General features: G+C 55.1%; 3 protein-coding genes across 3 annotated transcripts; 2 read left to right on the top strand and 1 right to left on the bottom strand.

Annotated features, from left to right (window-relative positions):
* Positions 1-173: 173 nt before the first annotated feature.
* RNF215 (ring finger protein 215) lies at positions 174-4,236 on the top strand. Its single transcript, XM_088065219.1, has 10 exons — positions 174-449; positions 1,087-1,218; positions 1,542-1,613; positions 1,687-1,772; positions 2,415-2,469; positions 2,695-2,799; positions 2,879-2,995; positions 3,077-3,214; positions 3,353-3,455; positions 3,569-4,236. Exons 1-10 carry the CDS (start codon positions 174-176, stop codon positions 3,589-3,591), a joined length of 1,107 nt encoding a protein of 368 aa, XP_087921345.1. The 3' UTR covers positions 3,592-4,236.
* A 112-nt stretch (positions 4,237-4,348) lies between these two features.
* CCDC157 (coiled-coil domain containing 157) lies at positions 4,349-11,162 on the bottom strand. Its single transcript, XM_088065218.1, has 10 exons — positions 10,688-11,162; positions 9,297-9,468; positions 8,019-8,730; positions 7,647-7,724; positions 6,722-6,909; positions 6,453-6,620; positions 5,815-5,983; positions 5,328-5,467; positions 5,014-5,075; positions 4,349-4,936 (listed from the first exon to the last, which is right to left on the bottom strand). Exons 1-10 carry the CDS (start codon positions 10,933-10,935, stop codon positions 4,735-4,737), a joined length of 2,139 nt encoding a protein of 712 aa, XP_087921344.1. The 5' UTR covers positions 10,936-11,162; the 3' UTR covers positions 4,349-4,734.
* Positions 11,163-11,316: 154 nt separating this feature from the next.
* SF3A1 (splicing factor 3a subunit 1) lies at positions 11,317-24,353 on the top strand. The gene is made up of 16 exons (XM_005524530.3): positions 11,317-11,524; positions 13,629-13,741; positions 14,823-15,027; positions 15,802-16,059; positions 16,464-16,538; positions 17,085-17,235; positions 17,674-17,867; positions 18,471-18,588; positions 18,684-18,869; positions 19,179-19,300; positions 19,480-19,722; positions 20,332-20,542; positions 21,253-21,407; positions 22,357-22,458; positions 22,581-22,652; positions 23,693-24,353. Exons 1-16 carry the CDS (start codon positions 11,459-11,461, stop codon positions 23,792-23,794), a joined length of 2,373 nt encoding a protein of 790 aa, XP_005524587.1. The 5' UTR covers positions 11,317-11,458; the 3' UTR covers positions 23,795-24,353.
* The last annotated feature ends 2,281 nt before the right edge of the window (positions 24,354-26,634 follow it).

Here is a 26,634-nt window from a genome sequence, read left to right as displayed (position 1 = left end):
CCATCCCGGTCCCCATCCCGGTCCCCATCCCGGTCCCTTTCCCGGTCCCGGTCCCTTTCCCGGTCCCGGTCCCTTTCCCGGTGCGGGCTCTCGGGCTCCCCCTGCGGGCGGTGAGGGGCACGGCGGGTCCGCCCGTCCGGCAGGGGGCGCTGCGGGGCGCGGTGCGCGCAGCCATGGCGGCGGTGCGGGCGGCCCTGCTCGCCCCGCTGCTGGCGCTCGGCCGGGCCGGCTCGGGGCCCGCGACCCCCGCGCGGGTCGAGGTGGCCGTGTCGGGGCCCGGGGCGGAGGGGCCGGCCGGGGCCGGGGCCGGCAGCGGGGCCGCGGGGCCCGGCGGCTCGTACACGCTGCGCGGGGCCGTGCTGGGGGCGGGGGGCGGCCGGGCCGGGCCGGGCCGGGGGGGCCCGCGGGGGGAGCGGGACGAGATGGAGATCCAAGGCCGCCTGGTGCTGGTGAGCGCGGGGAGACGGGGAATGGGGCTGGGGGGGGCTGTTGGCACTGGCGAGGGGGAGCCGGAGGGCACTGGGAGATATTGGGGAGGGCAGGGGGCAGTAAGGGAGGGAGGGGAACACTGGAGACTGGGGGGCACTGAGAGACATTGAGGGGCTGCTCGGTTTGGGGTTGGGGACGGAGGTGCTGGGTGGCAGTGATGAGGGGGAATCAACGGGAACTGGGAGATATCGAGACCAGTGGGCATTGGCAGGGCAGTGGTCAGTGTGGGAGGAGGGGTCGGTGGGCACTGTGGGTGCTGGGGTGAGTCCTTGGGCACTGGGACATGAATGAGGCAGGGGAGAAGTGGGAACTGAAGGGCACTGGGAGGCACTGGGCGGTTGGTGGCGACGCCTGGGACACTGGGGGCTGACCAGGACAGGTAGCGCTGCTCGGGTGTGGCCAGCAGCAGAGAGGAGGTGCAGGGAGGGGCACAGAGACAGTGGGGGCCAGGCCGTGTTCCCTGTGATACCCCAGCTGCTGTCCCTGTCCCCATACAGTGCCTGGCTCCCCAGGACCCCTGGGGACATGGAGGTGCTTTGGGGATGCCCTGAACCTTGGGATCCATCGCAGCTCTCGCTCTCCTTGCCATGTCCCCAGGTGGGTGACGTGGAGCCGGAGCTGGGCGCTGCTGACAGCTGGATCGGGGTGGTGCCCGTGGGCACAGAGGAGCCGGCCGAGGGCCCCCGGGGTGCCAAGGAGGAGTCCTTCACCACCGCTGTTGTCACCAAGGTGACCCTCTGCCTGACCCTGTCCCCTCTGCCTGACCCTGTCCCCTCTGCCTGGCCCTGTCCCCTGCCTGGCTTGAGGGCTTCCGTGGTGTTGCAGGTCACAAAACTGCAGAGGTGTCACCTGGAGTGTCTCCTGGCCAGATCCAGGGGGTCCTGGTCTGTGCTTGGTGGCCATGTGGGTCTCTGACAGCTTCTGTCCCCTCTTGGGTCCCTTGTGACCCTTCACCTTGGCAATGAGGTGCTGGGTGCTTCCTGCAGCAGGACAGGAGCTTGCTGGGGACACAGCCCCGCTGTCCCCTGATCGTGTCCCCTCTGTCCCTGCAGATGAAGCGGGCCCTGGTGCTGGGGGCCTCTGCCCTGCTCATCCTGGCGCTGAACCAGAACGCCATCCGTGAGGTAGGACAGTGCCAGCGGTGGGGCCGGGCGGGGATCGTGCCCCGCTGACGGCTCTGCTTCCCTCCCGGTGCAGCTGGACGTGTCCCAGCTGCTCGCCAAGCCTGTCGTCGTCATCCAGTCCTCAGACAACGTCACCAGGCTGCTGGGAGCGCTGCTGCGGTACGGGCTGGGGTGTGGGAGGGGCTGAACCCTGCCTGGTCCCTGCCTGGTCACTGCCTTGTCCCTCTGCAGGCTGTGACACCCAGGGACCACCCTGGGGGTTTCTCACTCAGCCCATGGTGTTTGCTGGGGTGGTGTTGTGCCATGCCAAGGCCAGCTGGGGCTGAGATGTGTTTCCAGGGGAGATCCGGGTCAGATCCAGCCCTTCCCCAGGGCTGTAGCCCTTCCGTGGTTCCCCATGTGGTGGCAGTGGCCTCACCCAAGAGCTTTAGGACTCTCAGTAGAAATCATTGAGACCAGTTATTTCTTGTCGTGGCACCAGCATCCCCACAACCTCTGTGGGTGTTCTCACCGCCAGCAGCAGTGGGACTCTGTCGATCCTCCTGACATGTGGGACATTGGGATTGCTGCCATGGTGTCACACATGGGGAAACTGAGGCATGAGATTGGAAGGAAGAGCTCTCTGCAAGATCACTGAGGGCTGGGCACAGCTGGGGAGGAAGTGTCTTGTTGTCACCTCCCCTGTCTGTTGGTCTGGTCCCCTTTGGTGACTGTCTGGCTGTGTGGGGAGGGGATGCCCCTGGAGAGCTGTGCCTGGGTCCTGCTGTGTCCATGGAATGGACACTTTCTCTTTGCTCACAGTGGGCTCCGGGCTACGGCAAAGATCACGTACCAGGCAGTGCTGCTAGAGAACCTGGTATGTTTGTGTGTCCTCCTCTTCCTCATTCTGCCAGTGGGAGGGCATGACTGTGCCCAGCCAAACTTCTCTTTCCGTGGGAAGCAGCTGCAGGGAGCAGGGAAGGGAAGGGATCCAGTGGGAACAGAGCAGCTGGCAGCACCAGTGTTCCTCCTCCCAGGACACGTGTGCTGGCATTGCTGGACGCTGCTGTGGCCATCAGCAATGCCGTGTCCTGCCTTGCAGGGAGTGACCCTCACGCTGTGGTCAACCTGCGGCCTGTCCCGAGGGGGCCTCTACGGGGAGTGGCAGGGGGTCATCTGTCCCGGGGAGAGCAGCTCGCAGGTGCAGGTACGGCGCTGGGGTTTGGGTGGGGCTGGGAGTGGGGCTGGGCTCTCTGGCTGCCATCCCCACCGTGCTGTCCCCACAGAAGTACCTGCAGCAGCTGTGGAACACCATCCTGCTGATCGCCCTGCTGCTCTGCACCGGCGTCATGGTGCAGGCGCAGCGCCAGTCGCGGCAGGACCTGTCGGAGCGGGACGCCGAGGTGGGAGTGTGGGAATGTCTCCGCTGTGCTCCGTGCCGGGGGTCGTGGGGTGGGCTCTGACCCTCGGCTCTGTCCCCGCAGCTGGACCTGAAGCGGCACATCCGGCGGCGGCTGTCGGCGCTGAAAACCCGGCGGTACCATCCCGGGAAGCCGCCCCAGAGCCGGGCCTGTGAGATCGACAGCTGTGCTGTCTGCCTGGACCAGTTCCACAAGAGCCAGGTGGGACCGGGAGGACTGGAACCCACCCTGGGCCGAGCCTCCAGTCACTGGCCAGGGCCAGGGTGTCCCTGCCAGGGTCTGGGCTGTGTCCCTGCCACCCGGCTGTGCTCACATGTGCCCTCGCTTCCCTGCTGGCAGTGGCTGAGGGTGCTGCCCTGCTCCCATGAGTTCCACCGGGACTGTGTGGATCCCTGGCTCCTGCTGCAGCAGACCTGCCCTCTCTGCAAGCGCAACATCCTTGGTGAGAACCGCCCTGGCACCCAGCTGAGCCCCCGCTGGCCCCGGGGAACGGGCCGGGGAGGGCCTGGAGCCTGCCAGGCTCCCTGTGCCGAGGCTCTCTGTCCTCCCTTGCAGGGAACTACTGCACAGACAGCTAGCTGGCCCGAGGACACACTCCAGGGACAGACCACGGCCGCTCCAGGGACAGGGAGGGGGGCAGGGGGTGCCTGGTGAGCGGCGCTTGCTGCCGGAGCAGGGTTGGTGTGGCTGTGCCCGGCACAGTGCCCAGACTTTGGAGAGGGAAGGGCTTGGGGCTCTCCTGCTGGGTGTGAGTAGAGGGGTGGGGGTCCAGATGGGCAGTGTTGGGGAGGGAAGATTTGGGGCACCCATGGGTGTATTGGGGTGGGAGCTAGGGCAGGGAGAGACCTGTTCCTGCTGTGCTCTTGCCCTGCTCACAGCAATTTTTCTAAGTCTTGGGTTTTTTGTCTATTTGCTGGTGGCCGTGGCAGGGTAGGCAGAGCCTGGCTGCGGTGCCAGCCCCTCTGGGAGGTGGGTGACAGACCTGCCAGGGCTGGGGCTGCCAGGGCTGTGGGGAGACTCACAGCCTCAGTGTGGGAGGGCAGGGGTCAGACACTTTATTTATAATAACTTATTAGAAAGGATGGCACGAGTCGGCTGCAGAGCCAACACAGGGCTTGGCTCACCCAGCACAGTGACTGGGGACCTGCTGTGAGCCCTGCCTGGGTTCTGCCCCACGGGCTGCAACATGGCACGTATCCATCCCTATTAAACATGGAGCAAGGCTGGCTGTGTGGTTTGTGTGGGGCTTGCACGGGGCTCACAGTGCTGGGGAGGCAGCTCAGAGGTCAGGGCCAGCCTGCACCAGTGACTCCCAGCCCCTCTGGGTGTTCATGGAGGGGGGAATGACTTTCCCAGGCTGTGCTGGTGGGCTAAGGGTGGCTCAGACTCCTCTCATCCCAGGCCAGCTCTGCTTTCCTCTTCCAAGTGTGGCCACATCCCAGTCCCCTCTTGGGAATGATTCCTGGCAGGAGTTAGCACATGCTGTGTCCTGCCCAGGACTCTTTTGGGGACTGCAGCAGTGGCACAGCCATGGGTGACTGAGCTCCAGTGCCCAGGAACGTCCCTGGAGCAGCTCCCCAAGGAACCAGGTGGAGCCCAGGTTTCCCAAGGGAATGCACCTTCCTAATGCACAAAGAACTGGTAACGAGGTCCCCTGGGCAGGGCAGGTGGCTGCTGGTGGAACACAATTTCTCTGCTGGGAAGTTCAGACTGATCTGTGTTTATTTGTGGTGAGCCCCGGTGTGGTGTGAGGGGAGGCCCAGCCCCAGGCGTCGCACTGAGAGCGTTAGGCAGGGTTTGGCCTGGGATGTGGGCTCTGCCTTCAGTTGTCTGGAGTTGTGGCTGCTGGCAGCTCCATGCCAGGCCTTGTCTGTGCATCCTGGCGTCCCTGTGCTGTCCCTGCTGCTTCCACTGCTGAGCCGCCTGTGGGGTGGGAGCAGTTAAAGGGGAAGAAGAGCAGGGAACACACCCCCAGCCTCTTCCTCTGGGTTCCTACTCACCCAGGGTCCTGCCTGCCAGCCTCCCTGTGGAGCTGGGACCCCAGCTGGGCCTCTGGGACAAGCTGGGGAAGGGAAGAGCAGGTGAAATTTCCCACCACCAGCTTCAGCTCTAATCACATTCCTTGGCCACCACAGCTGGTGGTCAGTGATGGGAAGGAGCTGGAACCAACCCAGGCAACACCAGTTAAACCAGAGCGACCTCCCAGCAGCATGTGCAGCCTGGGCTTGGTCCTCCTGGGGTCCTCAGAGGGTGCCTGGGGGCCACGGGGTGGTTTTGGGGTACACAGCACCCACCCCTTTGGCACCCAGCTCACCTTGAGCACGCCCTGCTCAGCTGCTGCCTTCACCTTGGCGAGCAGAGCCTCGAGCTGCGCGTTCTCCCGCTCCAGCACCTCAATCCGGATGGTGTTGGCCTGGAGCTGACTCTCCATGTCCTCTGTCAAATTCCCGCTGCCTGCAAACAAAATCCAACAGAGCCCAGCTTGCAGCTGCTGCCTGCCTGCTCAGAGGCGTGGCCAGCCCTCCTGCCTCCCAAGGGAAGGAGCCTGCCCCGGGCAGGGAGCACCGGCACAGCCCGGGAAGTGGCAGCTGGGACCACAAGCCCTGTGGGCAGAGGAAGCTCTGCCATGTCCTGGTCCTGCTGTGTATCCAAAATGTGGGATGCACAGCACCCATGCAGGGATGGTCACAGCTTTGCACGGGCTCTGAGCCCTTCCTGGCTATCAGTGGGACAGCAGGATCCCCTGAGAGCTCCGGAGACCCCAAGGCACAAACACACTCCGCTGCCATCTGCTCCCTTACTCTCAAACTGCGTCTCAGTGGGGATGTGGAGATCGGGGAAGAACACCAGGAGCCTTTCCCGCTCCCTCAGCTCCTGTGCCTGTTCCTGCAGCTGGGATGTGTTTGCCTGCAGCTCCAGGATGGACTGCTCCAGTGCCAGCTTCTCCTGCTGCAGCGCGTCCAGCAGCTCCTGCGTGGGACAGCGGGGAGGAAATGAAGTTTGCAGGAGTGAGGACTCAGCCCCACATGGAAAGCTCCCACCCTTCCCTGATGGGTGGATGTCCTGTGGCACTGGGGACAGTGACAATTTGCAGGGTTTTAGCTGTGAGATCCCTGTGTGTGCTGGAAGCAGCAGCACCAATTGTGAAGTGTGCAGCATGTCCACGTGTCCAAGAACAGAAGACTGGAGATGTGGAAGCACCTCAAGATGTCCCTTCTTGCTGCTCCCCTGCCCTGACTCCACCAGAGACTTGTCTGGCACAGGGTGGAGGGAGAGGGCTCTTCCCCAGGGAATCCCATGAGGACGTGACCATGTGACAGTGTCACCCTAGGCCCCAGAGTATCCCTCCTAGGAAAACTGGCTGTGGGACAGGGCAGTGAGTGGCTCCTGACAGCCCTGTGGCACAGCCTGTGTCCCACACCTGGGTACCAGCACTCACCTGCTGTGCCTGGAGCTGTTTCCCACTCTGCTCCTGGCTCTGCTCCAGCTGCTCCGCCAGCCGGGCGTTCTCCTCCTCGGCCTCTGCCAGACTGGTCTGCAGCTCCTCACGCTCCTGGTCCAGGCTGTCCAGCTGCTGCAGCAGGGTCCTCTGCTTAGCCTGCAGGGACTGCGGTGGTGGGGGTGAGCCTGTGTGGGGCTGTGGCACCCATTCCCCACAGCCCTGACACCGAGCAGCAGCTCAGCCATCCGCTCCAGAGCCGGCTGTACCTCCTCGTGCCGGAACATGCTCTCCACACGGACCTTCTCCTTCTCCAGCTGCACCCTGGTGGCACTCAGCTCCTGGTCCAGGCTGTCCCTCTGGCCTATGAGCACCTGCACCTTCTCCTCCAGCTCCAGCACCTGGCTCCGGGCCACCATTGTGGTCATTTTTTCCAGCAAGGTGGTCTTGGAGAGCTCTGGGAAGACACGGCCACCGTGGCCCAGGCTGGGTAGGGGCGAGATGCTGGAGGACCATGGAGGTGATGAGAGGGATGGGGGTGTTCAGCCTGAAGAAAAGAAGGCTCCAGAGAGAACTTAAGAACCTTTCCCAGTGCCTAGAGGGGTTCCAAAAGAGCTGGAGAGGGACAGGGGACAAGGGATGGAGGGACAGGACACAGGGAATGGCTTCCCACTGCCAGAAGGCAGGGATAGATGGGGTAGGGGGAAGAGATTATTCCCTGTGAGGGTGGGCAGGCCCTGGCACAGGGTGCCCAGAGCAGCTGGGGCTGCCCCTGGATCCCTGGCAGTGCCCAAGGCCAGGCTGGATGGGGCCTGGAGCAGCCTGGGACAGTGGGAGGTGTCCCTGCCCATGGTGGGGAAGTGAAATGGGATGGGCTTTAATGTCCCTGCCCATCCAAACCAGTCCATGATTCTGTGGTTCAGGGGCACCTCATGCCCTCCACAGGCCCTGGCAAAGGGAGACAGGTCTGACAGAAGGCCTGTGGCCCCCCTCACACCTCCATCAGTATCAGCCCACTCTGGCACTGGGTGATGTTGAGGTGCTGCTGTGAAGGAGGCCCATTCTCTGCCCATCCCCACCATCCCCACAGCACAGTCTGGGGGTGCTGGGGGCTCCGTGGGTGTGAAACACTCAAGAGGCCAGGGTGAGAGGGGAGAGGTGTGAGCTGAGTGAGCCCCTGGATGAGCCCCTTACCCAGCTCCTGCACAGCCACCTGCTTCGCTGCCAGCTCCTCCTTCAGGGCTGAGAGTCGCTCCTCCAGCAGAGCAGCTCCTAAACCAGCAAGAAAACTCTCATTAATCAGTTCCTCAAAAAAAAAAAAAAAACTAAACCAAGGGGAAGCAAACAGCCACACCAAAGTGTTTTCATCCAGTGATCATGTTGTGCTATCAGGGAAGTAATAGGACACCAACTCCCACTGCCTGGGATTAGCCTCACAGCAGGGAAAATCCCCCAGCAGCTACAAAAAGCCCTGCTGGTTGTGGTGGGGCCAAAATCTGCCCATGGACTCTGTTCTCCTGCAAATGCCCCCGGGCGTGGGAGGGGATGCTGGGAACAGCTCTGTACCTCTCCGGAGATCGTCCTTGTCCTGCTCCAGCCTGGCCACAGCCTTGGAATGCTCCTTGTCCTTGGCTTTCAGGCTCTGCTCAGCCTTCCTCTGCTGCTCTGCTTGGGCGTCCTTCTCTGCCTGCAGCTTCCTGGAAAAGTCCTCAACCTGTTTCTGCAGCTTCTCCTCCTGTTTGCCCATCTCTTCCAGCTCAGCCTTCAGGGGGTTCACCTGCTGCAGCAGCCCCTGGAGGTGTTTATTGATCCGGGAGAGGGCCTTGCTCTGCTCCGAGGCCCAGTAGCTCATGTCTGTTGCAGAGAGGTTCCTTCTCTCTGCGCTGTCCTTCAGCACCTCCTGGAATTTGCTGAGAGCAGAAGGGATGTTCTGGCTCTGGCAGATGCTGGTGATGGCTCTGCTCACCTCGTGGAGGCTGGCCTGGGTGCTGGAGCAGGTGTCACAGGAGCCCAGGGGTGACCCTGGGGTCTGTGTGGGGACACTGCGGGTGCTCGGAGCCAGGCTGGGGCCAGCCCTGGGCTGGGAGCTGTCTGAGCTGGCCAGCACATGGACACTTGGACATGGGCACACAGATGACTGGGCAGCCTCTGGGGCAGTTCCTGACTCCAAAACATCCAGCAAGAGGCAATTTAGGTGCTCCTTCTGATATTTCCCAGCCTGGGGAGCAGAAGGTGGAGTGGATTGCTGTGAGGGGATCTCCTGCTTGCAAGCCTTCTCCTGAGGGACAGAGCACAGAATAAAACTGGGGCCCAAATCGAAGTGGAGATGACCCATAAAAGCCTAAATCAGGTGTGGAGATAGGACAGCAACTCCCAACTCCCCAACTCCCCACCATCCCTTCTTTCCCACCCCCTGCACTGCCTCCTGGTTTTGCCACATGGATTGTTGTGAGACTTTTCCATGAGAAAGATCATTTTGGGGAAAATGAAATGCAGGAGAGGTTGTTTTTACCACCAGTTATTTAACTGTCTTGGGGCAGCTCAGATCCACAGTGGGATCAGCAGAGCTGCAACATTTTGGCAGTTGGAGAATATTTTCCAAGCTCTAGAGGCAGCCCAGCTCACCCATCCCGAGATCCTAGAGCAGGATGGATGCATTGGCACAGCTGGGAGTGCTGGAGGGAAGGGGCTCAGGCTGGGAGGGAACAGATGTGTGACACAGAGGTCAGCACTCAAAGGGTGCACGCACATCTGGCGTGGCCGCAGAGTGTTGAGAAGGACCACGATCCAAATCCTGCAGAGAGGGGAGTGACTCAGCTCATGGGATGTCCCCAGGTGTCCCACCTCATCCTGGAGTTGCTGGCAGAAGGCCCCAAGTTTGAGCATGGTGCTCCAGAAGGTCCTGGCCGTGAGCCCCGCGGACATGCAGGGCCCCAGGCCCCGCGCCGGCGGCACCGCTCGCCCGCTCAGCAGCGTCTCGGCGTAGCCAGTGAAGCTCTGCAGCAGCAGCAGCAGCCTGTGCCGAGGGAAAAACGACTTGGAGCAGCTGGGAATGCGAGCTGGGGCACGGAGGTCAGCCCACTCCCATCACCCAGCAAAGCTGGTGTGAGGCAGGAGGGTGGGATTGTTACTCCCGAGACTCCCCAGGCATGGATCGCTTCATGGAGCAGCCACTTCCAAGAGGCTGTGGTTAAGCTCCCCCCACTGATTTGGGGCACCCATGCTGTTGCAAATCCTGACTTCTAGGGCCAACAGCTCAGTGGGAATGGCTCATCTTTTAAAGCAGAGCTGTATTTATTTCACCCAGACTACAGAAGGGGCTTTGGCCTCCCAAGGCTGTCGATGCAGCTGTGTCCTAGTGTTTCCAAAAAATTGCAAAAATGCTGTAAGTGTTTCAGTTATGCTTTGGGAGGCAGTTTAACAAGCTTGTCCCATCTGCTCCACCTCAGCTCCTGGGTGGATCATGTCTGGCTCTGCTTCTTCGTGGCCAGTTTGTGCTGGGAGCTCTAAGCAGGGAAAGGAGCTGGGTTTTAAAGCTCAGCAGGGCATGAGGCCGAGGTGCTGGCACTGCTCATCATGGAAATACATGGGGAACAAAGCATCCAAAAAACTTCATGAAATCACAGGATATCCTGAACCGGAAGGGACCCAGGGATCATCAAGCCCAGCTCCTGGCCCTGCACAGATACCCCAACAATCCCACCCTGTGCCTGAGAGCATTGTCCAAAGGCTCCTGGAGCTCTGGCAGCCTTGGGGCCGTGATGTGGCACTTGGTGCCATGGTTTAATTGATAAGGTCATAGCGTGGACTTGATGATCTCCAAGGTCTTTTCTAACCTAGCTGATTCTGTGATCATTCCCTGGGGAACCTCTTCAGTGTCCGAGCACCTTCTGAGGGAAGGACCTTTTCCTGATATGCAGCCTAAACTTGTGTGGCACAGCTCGAGCCATTCCTTAGAATCCCATCCCCGGTCACAGAGATCAGAGGATCAGAGCTGTTCCCCAGGAGGAGCTGCAGCCCCGGTGAGGTCTGACCTCAGTCTGCTCTGTTCCAGCTGAACAGACCAAGTGCTGTCACCCTCAGCCCTTCACCACCCTCTCAGCCCGCATTTGGACACTCTATAACAGCTTGAAGTTTTTTCTGTGCCAAGTTGCCCAAAACTTGGGTAAGTTCAGACACACAACTCCCTGTCCTGCCCGGGGCAGGAGCCGCCCCGGGGTGCTGGTGCCTCTCACCTGTCTATGAGCAGCTCCAGCAGCACCACATGTGCGTGCTGGCTGAACTGGGGCTCGCTGTCGCTGTGCCTGTAGCGCTGCAGCAGCACCGACATGTCCAGCTCGCAGGACACCTTGTCGGGGAACTTCCAGGAGGGGAAGCGCACGGCGCCGGCCCGGGAGGACACGTCGGCGATGGCGGCCTGCAGGTCCCGCAGGTCGGCCCGCAGGCTCTCCATGCAGCCGCGGTGGCCCAGGAGGTGCGCCATGGTGTGGGACACGGCCCGGGAACAACGGGGCCACCAGGCCAGGGAGAGATGGAGCCTGGGATGGAGGGAACGCCCTACTGGGACAGGCTGCTGGAGAGGGACCGGCACGCTGGCCCCCGGGCCCAGCGGTCTCCAGGAGTGCTGGGGAACCGGAGGAATCAGTAGTAACAGCGGAGAAGAAACGCCGGGCCCGGGTCCTGTGCTAGGCCTCGGCGTCCCAGCCCTGTGGCCATGACAACCACGCCCCTCCCGCGCCGCATTGGTGCATTCCTGCTTGGGACCCCCCCCCCGCTCGGGACTCTAATGGTACATCCCACAGCTGGCGCGCACCTCCCAGAAATCTGCGCCTGCGCTCCGTCATTTCCGGCGCGCACGCGCGGCACAGCGCCCGCCGCCGCCATTTCGCCCCAGTTGGTGCCGGCGCCGCGTCTGGTCCGGACCGAGCCTCGCCCGCCCCTCGATCGGCTCCGGCCACCCCTCGATCGGCCCCGCCCGGCGCGGACACCCCGGCCCCGGCAGCGCCATGCCCGCCGGACCCGTGCAGGCTGTGCCTCCGGCGCAGCCCGCGCCCCCCGCCGAGAGCAAACCGGTGCGGGCCGGGGAGGGGGGGCGGTGAGGGAGGGAGGGGAGCGGGGAATGGCGCGAACCGCGGGGTTTGGGAGTGCGGCCCTCACGGGCTGGGCTGGGCTGGGCTGGGGGGAGCTGCAGTTTCTTCCGGAGCGCGGCACTGCCCCTCTGCCCCACTCAGGTGAGACCCCACCTGCAGAGCTGCCCCAGCCCCGGGCCCTGCACAGGAGGGACCTGGAGCTGCTGGAGCCAGTCCAGAGGAGGCCATGGAGCTGCTCCAAGGGCTGGAGCCAGGCTGGGAGAGCTGGGGGTGCTCACCTGGAGAGGAGAAGCTCCAGGGACACCTCAGAGCCCCTTCCAGGGCCTAAAGGGGCTCCAGGAGAGCTGGAGAGGGACTGGGGACAAGGGATGGAGGGACAGGACACAGGGAATGGCTTCCCACTGCCAGAGGGCAGGGCTGGATGGGATATTGGGCAGGAATTGTTCCCTGGCAGGGTGGGCAGGCCCTGGCACAGGGTGCCCAGAGCAGCTGGGGCTGCCCCTGGATCCCTGGCAGTGCCCAAGGCCAAGGCCAGGATAGTGGAAGGTGTCCCTGCCCGTGGCACGGGGTGGGACTGGATGAGCTTTAGGTTGCCTTCCCACCCAGATCATTCCATGATTCCTTTGAGACAGCAGCATCCTGCTGGGGCTGGGCAGGAGCTGAGCCCTTCCCTGGCAGTGTCCCAGGGCTGTGATTGCAGTGAGTATTGGGGGTTGCCAGGAGCTGTGGGAGCCACCCGAGCTCCAGGCATGATGTGTGGAAGGATTGAAAGTCTGAGAGAGCGTGGCAGTGCTGTGTATCCCAGTACCCTCCCAGATCCTTTCTCTCTTGGCCATATTCATGTTCTTTGCAGCTTTCCTGAGATGGGAATCCAGCTCCCACAGAGCTGGAGCTGCTGTCCTGATTCTCACAGATCAACATCAGTACTCTTGGAGCTGACAGGGAGATGATCTCACTGAGAACCTTGGAAAATTGTGATTCTCCCCCAAAAACCCGGTGACTTTTATGCACAGATGTTACCAAGGCAACTCAGCATCACTGTTAAATAAGATATCTCAAGTGTAGTGTTGCCTCATCCTTCAGCTCATCAAGATGATGTTGTGAGGGAGTGGGAATGAAAACTAAAAATATTCATGGTGCCTTTCTCTTAACACACTTTATTGAGGTTGTATTTTATGGAATGGTTTGCATTTGAAGGGACCTTAAAGCCCATCTCCTCCCACCCCCTGCCAGGGCAGGGACACCTTCCCCTATCCCAAGGTGTTCCAAGCCTTGTCCAGCCTGGCCTTGGACACTTCCAGGGATCAGTTTGACTTGAGAACATTTTCTGGCTTGGATTCCATGGATTTGGCAGTGCTGGGAGCTTTACCTGGATTTTAAGTTATCCCTGACTGTCCCTGTTAGGATTATAAACATTTCCAGCAGGTCTGTCCTGGTTTATAACACTTTTTCTTGGAAGCTGCTTGGTGAGGAAAGAGAAACAGCATCTTTAGTATCCTGCAAAAGCAGCTTCTGGTTTTACTGGAATACAGAGCCATCCACAAGGAGGGTTCTGGGATTTTAGTTTGGATCCTCCTGTAACATCAGTGAGATAAACACTCTGTTGGAGATTTTCTCTTCAAAACAGCTTCTGTTGCAACTACAGCATTAAAGCAGTGTTTTATTTAATGTGGAGTTAATAACTCAGGTCCCACAGGCCCCTTGGAACATTCAGAACTGCCACACCTGGTGAGGAACGATGAATTATTTCTGGAAACATTAGTAGAGCCTCTTGACTCAGCATTTCAAAACATACTTGGAGTCAAGGCTGAAATAGTAAAAATTGTTTTGGTTCCCATGGAGGCACCTTCCTTTGTTTCCTGCTGTCCCTGCCCCTGCAGCAGGTGCCCCTGAGAGGCAGAAAAAGGTTATCCCTCACTCTGAGAAACCAAGGAATTGGTGAGATGGATGATCCAGGTTGTTCAACCAATTCAGCGATTGAGGGGCTGAGGAGGAAGATGAGTAAATGTGTGCTGTTGGAATTGTGTTTGTAGTGCACAATCCTGACACCCCTTCACCTTTTGTAATGAAACAATCTTTATTACAGCCAGAAGAGGAGCCTAAAGAGGAAGCAGCACCAGCCAAGCCTGTGGTGGGAATTATTTACCCTCCTCCAGAGGTCAGGAATATTGTGGACAAGACTGCCAGCTTTGTAGCCAGGTGAGTGACACTGGTGGTGTCTCTTTTTTCCTGGGATTTTCATGCTTCTGCTGTTCAGTGCAGCTCTGGAAACTGAAGCAGGTCCCAATTTTGTGGTTTTGCGTGAGGGATTTTTAAGGATTGAGGCTGTACCAGTGAGACTGGCAAAGAAACAATTTTCTGCTGAGAAGGGTGTAAGACACCCTTTGCTAGGGAAACTGGTAATAAATAGATGAAGTCCTTGTTCAAATGTGCAGTGGGTGCTGCAATAACTGGGTAACAGATCCTGGTCTGAGGGAGAAACCAAATTCCAGGTGCAAAGGAAGCCTTGTACAGGACTTATGGTTGTGTTTTAATGCTAAATGTGGTGGGTTTTGGTTTCAGAGAATTACTAAATGCTGCTCCAGTCAAACCCTTATTTTGTAACTCATCTCTAAAGTGCTGCCAAGGAGTGTTGGCTGCTTCTGAACATAAGGAAGGGGCTGTGTTTATCCTTTGGGATTGTAGAGACCTCCTCTTTTGGAGGAGGTGGAATGTTGAAATGAGACTGGGAGAGAGAATCCAGAGAATATGAAGAGGAACACCCTGTGGCAGTTGGGAATTTTCTCAAAGTGCCCTGAAATAACTGGCTCGTGCTTTAGGTGGGAGGAGGGGATGTTACCTGGACTTGGGGCTCCTAAATGCAGCACTGTGGGCTGGTCAGTCCCTGCACAGGCTGATGGTTACCTGCTTTTTTTCCTTGTATGATCATTCTGGAACTGAAATTAATCTTGAAATCTTGTTAAAAGAGCAGATAAAATTGATGCAGTGAGTAACTTGTAAACTTCAGTCAGTGGTGGAAATGACCTTTGAGTGCAGGCAGATGTGACTGTGGAACACTTGTGAGGGTGAATTTTTAATATTCACATTAAAGACAAAATTAGGGAGAGAATTGCCTCTAACTTGTTCATGTCCAGCTGGGTGTGAGCTACTGAGAAAAAAACTCCTCCCATGTGAGAGAGAAAATGATCTTCCGAGGGGCTGATGCCTCAACATGTCCTAGTCTGAAAGAGACTTTTACACTTGAGTTGATGACCTAAACAATTTTTCTCATGCTCCCCAGAAATGGTCCAGAATTTGAAGCCCGAATTCGTCAGAATGAAATAAATAACCCCAAGTTCAACTTCTTGAACCCAAACGACCCTTACCATGCCTACTACCGGCACAAGGTCACCGAGTTCAAGGAGGGCAAAGCTCAGGAGCCCTCGGCTGCCATCCCCAAGGTCATGCAGCAGCAGCAGAGTGCCCAGCAGCAGCTCCCACAGAAAGTGAGTGTTCCTTTTCATCACTTTGGGGAAGAATTTGGCCACTTTGGAGTGGTGGTGTAGCCTGGGATTGAGAAGGACGGAAGCTACAAAGTCAGGAAGGAGCAGTTTGTTATACATTTGTCAAAATGCCAGCACTGTCAGGCTTGGAGTTGAGTGTCTGGGGCTTTGTTTTGATGCAGATGTGCATCTGCCAGGTGCTGGTAACTTAAAGTTGTTAGAAACTGCCAATATACAGTTTAATTGGTCCATTTTAATTAAGTTTAGCTCTGTATTGACTGATAAAGTCACAAAGGATCACTTGGACTGGATGTGGCAGAGGCAAGCCTTGGAAATCCCTTGGAGTTCTGCTTGGCCTTGTTCCATGCACTGTTTTGTAGAAACTTTTCCTGCTAGAAGGATCAACCTGCCATTAAAACATGGGGTACAAAATGGTGCTCACCTTGTTCAGCTGTGTCTTTAAACATACGGCGTGGGAAAAGGGCATGGAGTGAATCCAGGGCTTTGCCATGCTTGGCATGCCCAGCAGCCACACCGTGGTGTTGGTGGTCCTGGAGGGCTCTAGCAAAGTCCTCATACTTTCCAGATTTGTTTGCTGTTCAAACAACATTTTTAATAGTATTGAATTATACCTGATGGATTCTTATCCTTGCACCTGCCAGGATGGCAACTGCCATTGCTTTCCCACAGCAGCTGGAGGAAAAAAAAGGGATTCTCTTGAGTGTTTGGTGAGTGTTTCTTGCAAGAAGTCACTGAGCTGTGTGCATTCTCCTGCAGGTGCAGGCCCAGGTGATCCAGGAGACAGTGGTTCCCAAGGAGCCCCCGCCCGAGTTCGAGTTCATCGCGGACCCTCCGTCCATCTCGGCCTTCGACCTGGACGTGGTGAAGCTCACGGCGCAGTTCGTGGCCCGCAATGGGAGGCAGTTCCTCACCCAGCTCATGCAGAAGGAGCAGAGGAATTACCAGTTTGATTTCCTTCGCCCCCAGCACAGCCTGTTCAACTACTTCACCAAGCTGGTGGAGCAGTACACAAAGGTACTCCGGGCAGGGTGATTCCTTCCACAGCAGGAATCCATTTGGAATGCTGATGAAGCCCTACAAACCTGGCTGGAAATGCAGTCCCAGGAAGCCATCCTTTAAATCCTGCTCTTCAGAGTACTGAACACAGTGGGCTGTCACCTAAATGTACCACACACTATTGTAATCTCAGTAAAGATTTGTTTCTTTTTCAATCCAGAAGATAATTAGAAGGCCACAAGTGAATATTTTGAAGTGCAGGGATGAGCAGTAAGTAGTAGTGAGAGGGCTGCAGCAGAATAAATGGGATATAGCCCTAGGGGTCTGCTGGTATTTTTAGCAGTGTGAAAAGAGAATAATTGCTCTGAAATAGGCTTTGGCACAATGAATTGTCACTAACTGTCATGCAAAATGTGTTTCAGATCTTGATCCCACCAAAGGGCTTACTCCTCAAGCTCAAGAAGGAGGCTGAAAATCCTAAGGAAGTCCTGGATCAGGTATCCAGAAAAAAATTGCAAAAATGCTAAAGTGTTTCAGTTATGTTTTGAATTTTTTTCTCTTTGCGTGTTTTTGGCTTGTTGGCAGCAAATAGAGAATAAAAGAGATGTGTCACTTCCTGTCACTCGAGTACAGGAGCTCAAAGTTGCTTTAAGCTGCAGCTGGTGTTTGTGTTGGGGGTAGTTCGTGGCAGCACAGAGATACTGCACAACCCCATTTCCAAGTGCTTACAAAGTGGAATCCTGGAATATCCTGAATGGGAAGGATCCCATCATCCAGTGCCACCCCTGTCCCTGCCCAGACCCCCCAACATCCCACCCTGGGCATCCCTGGCAGCGCTGTCCAAACGCTCCTGGAGCTCTGGCAGCCTCGGGGCCGTGCCCATTCCCTGGGGAGCCTGGGCAGTGCCAGCACCTCTGGGGGAAGAACCTTGCCCTGATCTTCAGCCTGTCACTTCTCCAGCTGTTCTTCCTTTCATTTGCAAAGCAGCAGTGAGATGGCTGTGCTGTTCCTTGTCTGACACTGTGCTCTGCCTGCTCCTGCAGGTCTATTACAGAGTGGAGTGGGCCAAGTTCCAGGAGCGAGAGAGAAAGAAGGAAGAGGAGGAGAAGGAGAAGGAGCGTGTTGCTTATGCCCAGATTGACTGGCATGACTTTGTGGTTGTGGAAACAGTTGACTTCCAGCCCAACGAACAAGGTACTGATGTTAAATATTGTCACCTGTATGAAACTGCCCCCTTTGTGCAGGAAATATGTCCTGAAGTGCCATTTTTAGGCAGATGTTGGGGTTTACAGCCTTTATCCTCCAGAGTTGAAGGGAAAAGCCTTACAGTGATATTTTGCAAGGCTGTTGTGTTTTTTCTGGAGTCACTGATGTTCTCCTTGAAGGAAGTCCAGGTCCACTTTGCCACAGCAGAGCTTGTCACAGTTTCTAGTAGTGCTTCCATTTTTAAGTCTCTTTATCTTCATGTGTCATGCTGGTGTTTGTACAGACTCCATCCATTCCCTTCCATATCCTCTGTCTGCCAAGGATTTTGTTGCCACTGCTTTTTGTTGAAGAATTGGTGTTTCTGTCAGTGTGTGTTGAGTAATGAAATGGGATAGAGAAATAGAAGCTCTGTTTTCTGCATTGTAGGGAATTTCCCTCCTCCCACCACTCCAGAAGAGCTGGGAGCTCGAATCCTGATCCAAGAGCGTTACGAGAAGTTTGGAGAAAGTGAGGAGGTGGAGATGGAGGTGGAATCAGATGAGGAAGATGAAAAGCAAGAGAAAACAGATGAGCCTCCAGTCCAGCTGGATCAGGACACACAAGTGCAAGATATGGATGAGGTAATTGGATGATAGGATTTTGTCCCCTAAGGTTCATGTGGTTTATGATGGTCCCCATTTTCACTGTAAATAGTTCTTCAGTTTCTTGAGGAAATGAAATTTCCCTTTGATGAAATCTCCAAACAACCTGTTACTGCTGGTACATGGTTGGTTTTTTTAATGTTTTCCGTGACAATGCAAGTTCCAAGAGAGAAATCCAGTAATTTTGGCACCCAGTGGTGTGGATTTTATATTTCTGTGGTTCTAAGTCTTTCAGGCTTTTTTGTGCCCAGAGTCTGGAGCACCGAAAGATGACTCATCTTAGGCTCTGCCCACTGTAAGCTGTTTTTCTGCTAACAGGGAACAAGAGTGTGGTTAACTATAAGCCCCTGCATGCAAGGCTGCTGTAATGTGGAAGCTGAGGAATATTTGCTTCCTCTTCTGGGGCTGCTGAATTCCTGAATTGTGGTACAGAGGAACCACTCTGCCATAGGTGTCCAGAACAGCTCCCTTGCTTTGAAGCTGCATAATCCATTCTTCCAGTACCGTGTAGGATTTTATGTCTCTCTCAAAGGAATTTGACCATTGGAACTTGGTTATGATTTTTGTTTCCTTTTCAATAAGGGGTCAGATGATGAAGATGAAGGTCAGAAGGTTCCTCCTCCTCCAGAAACCCCTATGCCACCCCCACTCCCTCCCACACCAGATCAGGTCATTGTGCGGAAAGATTACGATCCCAAAGGTAAATCAAATAAAAAAACCACCTTTGTTTCTTCCTGAAAAATCCCAAACCATTTGTTTCTAGACTGAACCAACACTGTGGTTTTGTTCTCCTAGCCTCAAAACCGTTACCACCTGCCCCGGCTCCTGATGAGTACCTCGTGTCTCCCATCACTGGAGAAAAGATTCCTGCCAGTAAAATGCAGGAGCACATGAGGATTGGGCTCCTGGATCCACGGTGGCTGGAGCAGCGGGATCGATCCATCCGCGAGAAGCAGAGTGATGATGAAGTCTATGCCCCAGGTCAGCTTTGAGCATTGATTGCCCAGCCCCTCACTGCCCCCACTGATCAGAACTGTGTGAAATGTAGCTCTGTGTAATGCCCTTTCTGTGATAATGAGATGGGTGTGTTTGTCAGCTGGTGCTGGCCAGTATCTTTCCAAAAAAACACAGAAAGGGGACAGGAATTGTACTTTGGTGGTCCTTGTGGTCCCTTCCAACTCAGAATATTCTGTGTAAAAAGAGCATCAATCAGCCACTAGGTATCAAATAATAGATGAGTAAGAGGCTTGGTTATATTCTTTGAGATAATAATTGCTCTTTTTCCCTTAGGTTTGGATATTGAGAGCAGCCTGAAGCAGCTGGCAGAGCGTCGTACTGATATCTTTGGTGTAGAAGAGACTGCCATTGGTAAAAAGATTGGAGAAGAAGAGATCCAGAAACCAGAGGAAAAGGTAGAGTAGAAATTGGGAATTTTTGTTTGATTGGTGGTGTTTTTTTGTGATAGGTCCCTGTAGCATTGTGAATGCTCAGAGACACAGAGTCTTGAATTTTTTCTTTCTATCAAGCTGCTTTCTGGATTTCTTTGCAGTCTGGCCAAGTTGTGTTAATCTGATGTATTTTACTCTCTCAGGTGACCTGGGATGGCCACTCAGGCAGCATGGCCCGCACACAGCAGGCTGCTCAGGCCAATATCACTCTGCAAGAGCAAATTGAAGCCATCCACAAGGCCAAGGGACTGGTGCCAGAGGATGACAGCAAGGAGAAGATTGGGCCCAGCAAACCCAATGAGATACCCCAGCCACCCCCTCCTTCCTCAGCCTCCAACCCCCCTGCCAGCGCCCAGCCCATCACATCCGTACCTCGTCCACCCACCGTGAGTGTTTGGGCTCTCAGAAGCCAATTACTGGGGCTGTAGTTAATTAAGAGGGGTCCTGATGGAGGGCAAAGGTGCTGGCATGGAAGAGGATTTTTTGGGAAGTTTGTGGTTTAAGAGTAGTTTGGAAATATTAGAAGAACCTTATTGAACTTGCTGTTAAAAATGGAATATAATACTTAGGTGGAGTTTTTACCTTAGAGATATCAAAAAGACTGGGATCAGCTGGGCAGTGGGATCTTGGAGGCAGAGAATATGGCTAAGAAAGGGATGGCTGGGGGCCTTTGTAGGTGCAGGGTGATGTTGGACAAAAGCAGCCCAGAAGGTAAGAAGGGATCTGCTCTGAGTCCCAAACAGCAATCTAGCAAAGGAACTAAGTGCCTGGAGGTCTGATCCCAAAGTGGGGAGGGAAGTAGGACCCATTTAATCTGTTAATGAGGCTTCTGTGCCTGTTCAGAGCAGCTTGGCTTGTCCATATGGTGGGGCCACTTAGGCTCCCTGCAAGTCTTTGGGCAGCAGAACCCGTGGTTCTGTTTCCCTGTTATTTTAATGAGGATTGTGGCCAGCCCTGGGCATTCTTGCTAAGGAAATTCACCTTCTCTTCCCCAGATGCCTCCTCCCGTCCGCGCCGCCGTGGTTTCTGCAGTTCCGGTCATGCCTCGTCCCCCCATGACCTCCGTGGTCCGGCTGCCCCCAGGATCCGTCATAGCCACCCCCATGCCTCCCATAATCCACACCCCACGGATCAACGTGGTGCCCATGCCCCCCTCTGCTCCCCCCATCATGAGCCCCCGCCCGCCCCCCATGATAGTCCCCACAGGTCAGTGACTTCAGCTTTTCCTGGGGAATTGTCGGATAATTCCTTTATGGTGGGTTTCAGCTTGGAGTCTTTTTCCTCCTGTGCCGCAATATTGGTGTGTAACTGGAACTGCAGGCACTAGGTTGAGTTGTTAAGAGTTTAGGGGTGTTTGGTATGGTTTATCTAGTCCTGCTTTTGGGCTCAAGGCTCTTCCTACACCATAAAATGCAGGGAATCCTGTGGCCCCAGGAGCCTGCCCGGGTGGAAATTAAGAATGCAGGGTAAAGAGAAGCTGCCAGCGCCTCAGTGGTGGTTACAGCTCCTTACAGAAGCTGCTGCTGCTGTTTGCTGGCCCTTTTCCTCATTGGGTGCTTTGAAGTTAAAAGGCATGATGTAAGAAGCAATTCTTCCCTTTTTTTCCATCTTCTTTTCTTCCCTAACTGGAGGAGCTGGCACCGCTGCCTGCCAAACTGAGAGTGTGTTCTTTTTTTGCAAGATCTGCAGGAAGCTCTCATGCCTTGTTATCTCTTCCTGGAATGCTTCCCAATATAAGAGCTCTGTGAATGTTTGAAGTTTGCATGTTGCTGTTGGTTGTAACTTCCTCCCATGTATTGTGGTGTTTATTTTCAGCCTGTGCTGCTCTGCTCAAAGCGTTTTTGTTGTGAGGGGGTGTTTGCTGTGCACTCAGGGGGTGACTGTGAGTTGTGTTGTGTGTCCCCAATCCATTCCAGCCTTTGTCCCTGCTCCTCCCGTGGCTCCGGTCCCATCCCCGGCGCCGATGCCTCCTGTTCACCCCCCACCACCCATGGAGGATGAGCCAGTCTCCAAGAAACTGAAGAGTGAGGACAGCCTGATTCCAGAGGAGGAATTTCTGCGCAGGAACAAGGTACATGTGTGGGTCAGAGTCCTGGCCTGCTCCTCTCCAGCTCCAAAGGGACTGGAAAGCAAATTTCCTGCACAGAGGGGCAAAAATATCTGGCAAGAAAGGGACTTCCTGAGGTATCTCCTTTCTTTTGTCATTCCTGAGCAAACCAAATTCCTTTGTCTCTTACTGGGAAGAGTTACACAGAGTGGGATAGTGCTCTTCTGTAATTAAGGGCAGTGAGAGGTAGGTTATAATGCAAAGAACTAAAGTTGCTAATGAGATTTTAAGGAGAGGAGGGCTAAGCTGGAGTTGGAAAGAGATTAGAGTATCAATGCCAGCATGATAGTAGGGTAATGTGGTATATTCTGTAACAAGGTGAGCTAAATGTGAGCCTCAGTTCCTTCCTGAGGAGTGCCAGTTACAGGAGGAGTTTTAAATCCTTAGGAGTGGTTGTATGGTTTTTCTGGGAATATTTAAAGTAAAAGAGATTTAGATGGGATACTGGGAAGGAATTGTTCCCTGGGAGGCTAGACAGGCCCTGGCACAGGGTGCACAGAGCAGCTGTGGCTGCCCTGTCCTTGGAAGTGTCCAAGGCCAGGTTGGATGGGACTTGGAGCACCCTGGGCTGGTTGAAGGTGTCCTCTGCCTGTGACAGGGGGTGGGACAGGATGGACTTTAAGGTCCTTTCCAACCCAAACCAATCTGTGATTCTGTGACTTCATGTGCACAGAGAAACTGTCTCCTGTTGAGTGCTTCACACCTTCACCCTGTGACACCGTCAGTGTATGTGCTGCTGGATAGATGGCACACAAAAGGAGAAATCCAACTAAATGTTTTATTATGGGAGCAGTGGGGTAACTTGTAAACGCATTTCAGTGTGTTTACTGAGGAGCCAAGATATGGAAATAAATACTTAGTCTGGTGCTGTGTTATCACAGCCCTGAGAGACTTTATCTGTGTTTTCCCATAGGGCCCAGTCACGGTCAAAGTCCAGGTTCCCAACATGCAGGACAAGACGGAATGGAAGCTGAATGGCCAAGTGCTGGTGTTCACCCTGCCCCTCTCAGACCAGGCATGGCTCATCCCCCTGCCCTGCTCCTGTGCTGCTCAGCCTGCTCCCCACGCTGCAGCTCCACGGGGCTGGGGAGCAGGACTGGGACAGAAGCACTGAAGGAGCCCTTTGATCCTCCCCAGGTGTCTGTTATAAAGGTTAAGATCCACGAGGCCACAGGGATGCCAGCTGGGAAGCAGAAGCTGCAGTACGAGGTGGGTATAAGCCCTTCAAATGCTGGTTGTTTCTTCAGTGCATTCTCTCACATGACTTTTTTACAAAGAAAAATGATGATGTATAATTTAATGCACGGTGAGATACTGGAAGAGCAAAGGGAATGTTTTTCCTGCCTGCACAGCACAGCTGTGACAGAGCTGCCCTCTGTTACAGCAGGACAGGCTTTTAGTAGGCGATTAATCAGTGGATTTTCACATTGTTGCTGCTGCAGATGAGTCCTTCAAACTTGATGTGGCTTTCTCTGAAATCAGCCTCTTGTTGTATTAGAGTTGTTTTTTTTTTTTGACATTTAACTGCAGCAGCCTGCTCCCACAGCTCTGCTGTGTGCTCTGGGAGGTGGGCGAGTGTGCTTTGGATCCCTGGCAGCTCGGGGAAGGCTTTCTCCAAAACAGAGAAGGGAAGAGCTCACTCTCTCTTCTCTCTCTTCCTCTAGAAGCTAGAGCTGTGAGAAAGGCCCCATTCCTTTTTAATGACTTATTTCCAGTCATGCATGTGCCTGGGCAGGCACAACCTGCTGCCTAAGCAGTGAACTTTGTGCACTTAGCTCCTCAAAGTTCATCTGTGGGCAGATACTCTGTTAACCCTTAATGAGAACAGGAGCTGAGCTGATTATTTTTAAGGGAAAAAAAAATCTGGGGGGAGAGTGGAGCCTGAATAACTTCCCTTGTGTGTTATAGGGGCCACATTGTCTATATTGGCTGGTCTAGTGGAAAGTGTCCCTGCCCATGGCGAGGGGGGTGGAATGGGGGGATCTTCAGGGTCCCTTCCAACCCAAGCCAATCTAGGATTCTGTACCCACCTCCAGTGTCCATCTTGGACTCTGGAATCTCTTTGGGGTCTCCACAAAGCCTGCAGAGTTCTGCCATCTCCCTGCTCTGAGTGTACAGCCAGGAGGATTGGGACCTGGGTGGGATTCTGTGGGAAGGCAACACTGAGGTTTGTGCTCTGACTGCTCTTTTGTGGGTTTTTTTTTTGTTTGTTTGTTTGTTTGTTTTTTTTCCTTTTCTCCTCCCCTCAGGGCATCTTCATCAAGGATTCCAACTCCCTGGCTTATTACAACATGACAAGTGGCTCTCTGATTCACCTGGCACTCAAAGAGAGAGGAGGCAGGAAGAAATAGGAGACATGGAGACCTGAGACGTAATGTGTCCGTGTTGTAACCCCAACCCTCCCAATCCTATTTCCATTCTGGCCTTTTTGGGGCTGCATCCACTGCCCCCCAGCAGTAGTTTGAACAGAGAGAGTCTGACCCCCACTGATAGGAGAGAAGCTGATGGAGCCCCAAAATGTGCCAGTGTAGTGAGTAGTCTGTAGTGATCAATGCTTTGCTTGAGTGCAGGCTCTCCCTTGAATCCCCTCAGGAAAAGACATCAAGGTCATGCCCAGCTTAGTTTAGATCCATCTTTGAAGGATTTATGTTGGCCAGGAGCATCATCTGTCTGCCCTCAGCACTCACTGCTTCATTTAACCTCCTGCTAATGAAAACTTCTTCTCCACACACTTATTAACCCCCTTGTTCTTGTTCTTTCCCTGAGTTTGATCTTTTACTGACCCTGACTTGGAGGTTTTTCCTCCCTTGGCATGAGCTTGTGTTGCTGTTCCTGTGATAAAGGAGGTCTGGGTCTGCTCTGGACAGCCCATGATTTGTTTTAATAAACATGCAGTTCTTCTTCCTTGGATTTGGGGTTTTTAATGGAGATGTGCCTGGTTTCAGAGTACTCGGATGGGGAAATACATCAGGATTTGTAATTAAGCAGTTTACAATAGGAAATCCTCTTATTTTCTGGGAAAAGCTACAAGGGGCTTGTTGAAGTTTCCCTGGTGCTCCTCAGTCATTCCTGAAGGAATGCTTATGTCTGGGGGGGGGGGGGAAATCTGAACTTAGCAAGAATTTTATTGGAAAATGTGATTTACAATTATATCCTGCAGCTGGAATCTCTTGGTCATGGAGAGCATCTGGGTCTGGAAAACAGATGACTCCTGGGCCTTCAGTCAGTTTGACAGAAACACAACACAGCAAAGTTAATCCATGGAGTTAGGTGCCCAGGAAGAGGCAGGTGTCTGGGTACCTCTGGTTTTTTGGGTAACCCAAAGCCCTAGATTTATTATTACATATATTTTTAGTCGTGGTCAGGCAGTGCAGGAACATCCTGTTTACCTGATTCCATGCTTAGGAGGGGAGAGAGGGACGAAGCAGGAGGGAAGAGCCGGCATCCTCCTGCCTGTGGTGTGCTCCCCTGGGATCTGGAGGAAGCTCTGTGGCTGTGGGGAAGGTGGCTGGCGCTGGCCCAGCCCAGGTGGCTGGTGTTCCCTGACCAGTGTGTCCAGCTGTTGTCTCTGACAGGTCCCCACACGTCCCTGTCACAGCCTGCTCCCCTCCCTGCTGCAGGAATCCGGAGCGTGAGGCTGGATGGTGGATGCAGGGTGCTCGTGCCCCGCAGGAAGGCGGGATAATCACTTCCCTTTGCTCTTCAAAACCAGACAATAGGTACAATCCTGGAGAAAACAGGCAGTGAGTGAGTGAGTGGGGTTTTCCAGAGCGGATAGAAACAAACTGCCAGGAGAGCTCTGAAATGGAGAAGTTGTGTTTGTATCCGGGGCCGGGCTGGCTGTGCTGAAGGTCACCCTCTGTTCCTCCTCCTGCTGTGCTTGGAGCCTGGTGCCCACGGAGCTTCCCTGTGGGAGCTGTTCCCTCTCTTCCCTCGGTAACATTTTCAGCCAGACCCCTTTATGGGCACTCCAGCAAGAGAACTTCCCCCTGGAAATCACTTGCATGGAGCCTTGCCAGCCTGTTTCCATCTAAAACCGAGGGACGAATGCTGCAACAGACTGTGTGTGTGGAGATCTGGTGCAAAACAAGCACCATCAGAGCCTTCCACTTCAGTGGCAAGGACTGGCAGGGCCTGGCTGCCAGAAAAATCTGGAAGTAGGTTGAGTTGCTGATTTTAAGGAGCCTCGTTCCCTCTTCCTTTGGCACGGTACCACCTTGAGAGGGATCCTTCCAATAAGCCCCTGTTCTGTGCTGTAAAAGGGAGGAAATGGAGTGCTGGGCTCTGGAGAAGAGTCTGGAGGTGGGATGGACCTACCCCTGGAAGGCTTTATCTGGGACAGGTCCCAGCACATCCCAGTCTCCTACAGATCCTTTGGTGTGTTATTTTTGGGAGAGCTGGGCTGGTTTTACCTGTCTGGGGTGCTGTGGATGGGGACTTTGGGGTGACACAGTGGGGGTCTTGCTGTGGGATCTGCAGGGCAGGGACAGCTTTGAAGAGGGAAGCACATTCTACCACTGCCTCATACTGGTGTGTGCCCCAGTGCTTCCCAGCACAATCCTCCTGCAGTCCCAGTATCCAACCTTCCTGGAGTGCCAGTGCCATCCCAGCCCCACTGTGGCTCAGTCTGGTCCCACTACAGCTCTGCTATGTCCCATACTGGTCCCAGCATAGCCCATTTTATCTCACACTGGCCCTGTTGTATCTCATCCACATCCCAGTACAGCCGTGTTGTGTCTCATACAGATCCCAGTACAGTGTGTTATGGCCACTCCTGCTCCCAGTACAGCTCATTATGGCTCATCCTGCTCCCAACAGAACTCGTTATATCTCACGCAAAACCTAGTACGGCCCCTTTCTATCTCATACTGGTCCCAGTACCTCCCGTTATATCTCATACTGGTCCCAGTACCTCCCGTTATATCTCATACTGGTCCCAGTACCTCCCGTTATATCTCATACTGGTCCCAGTACCTCCCACCCCAGCCCAGCCCCACTGCCGGTGCACGGAGCCCCGCCCCTCACCGACACCCGCCGGCACTTGACGGACAGCTTCCCCCCGTCCTCCTGACCAATCAGCTGCGGGGGCGGACTCTCCTTACCCCAGTCCTGGCGGCTGATTGGTCAGGCCTCTGCTCCCGCCCAATGGCGGAGCAGAGAGGGGGCGGGGCCGGGGCGGGGCGTGGCCGCC

Source organism: Pseudopodoces humilis, chromosome 20, assembly GCF_049639895.1.
Source record: "Pseudopodoces humilis isolate 2021_Gansu_Grassland_sample_001 chromosome 20, ASM4963989v1, whole genome shotgun sequence".
Lineage (NCBI taxonomy): Eukaryota > Metazoa > Chordata > Aves > Passeriformes > Paridae > Pseudopodoces > Pseudopodoces humilis.
This window is presented reverse-complemented; position numbering and strand designations above follow the sequence as displayed.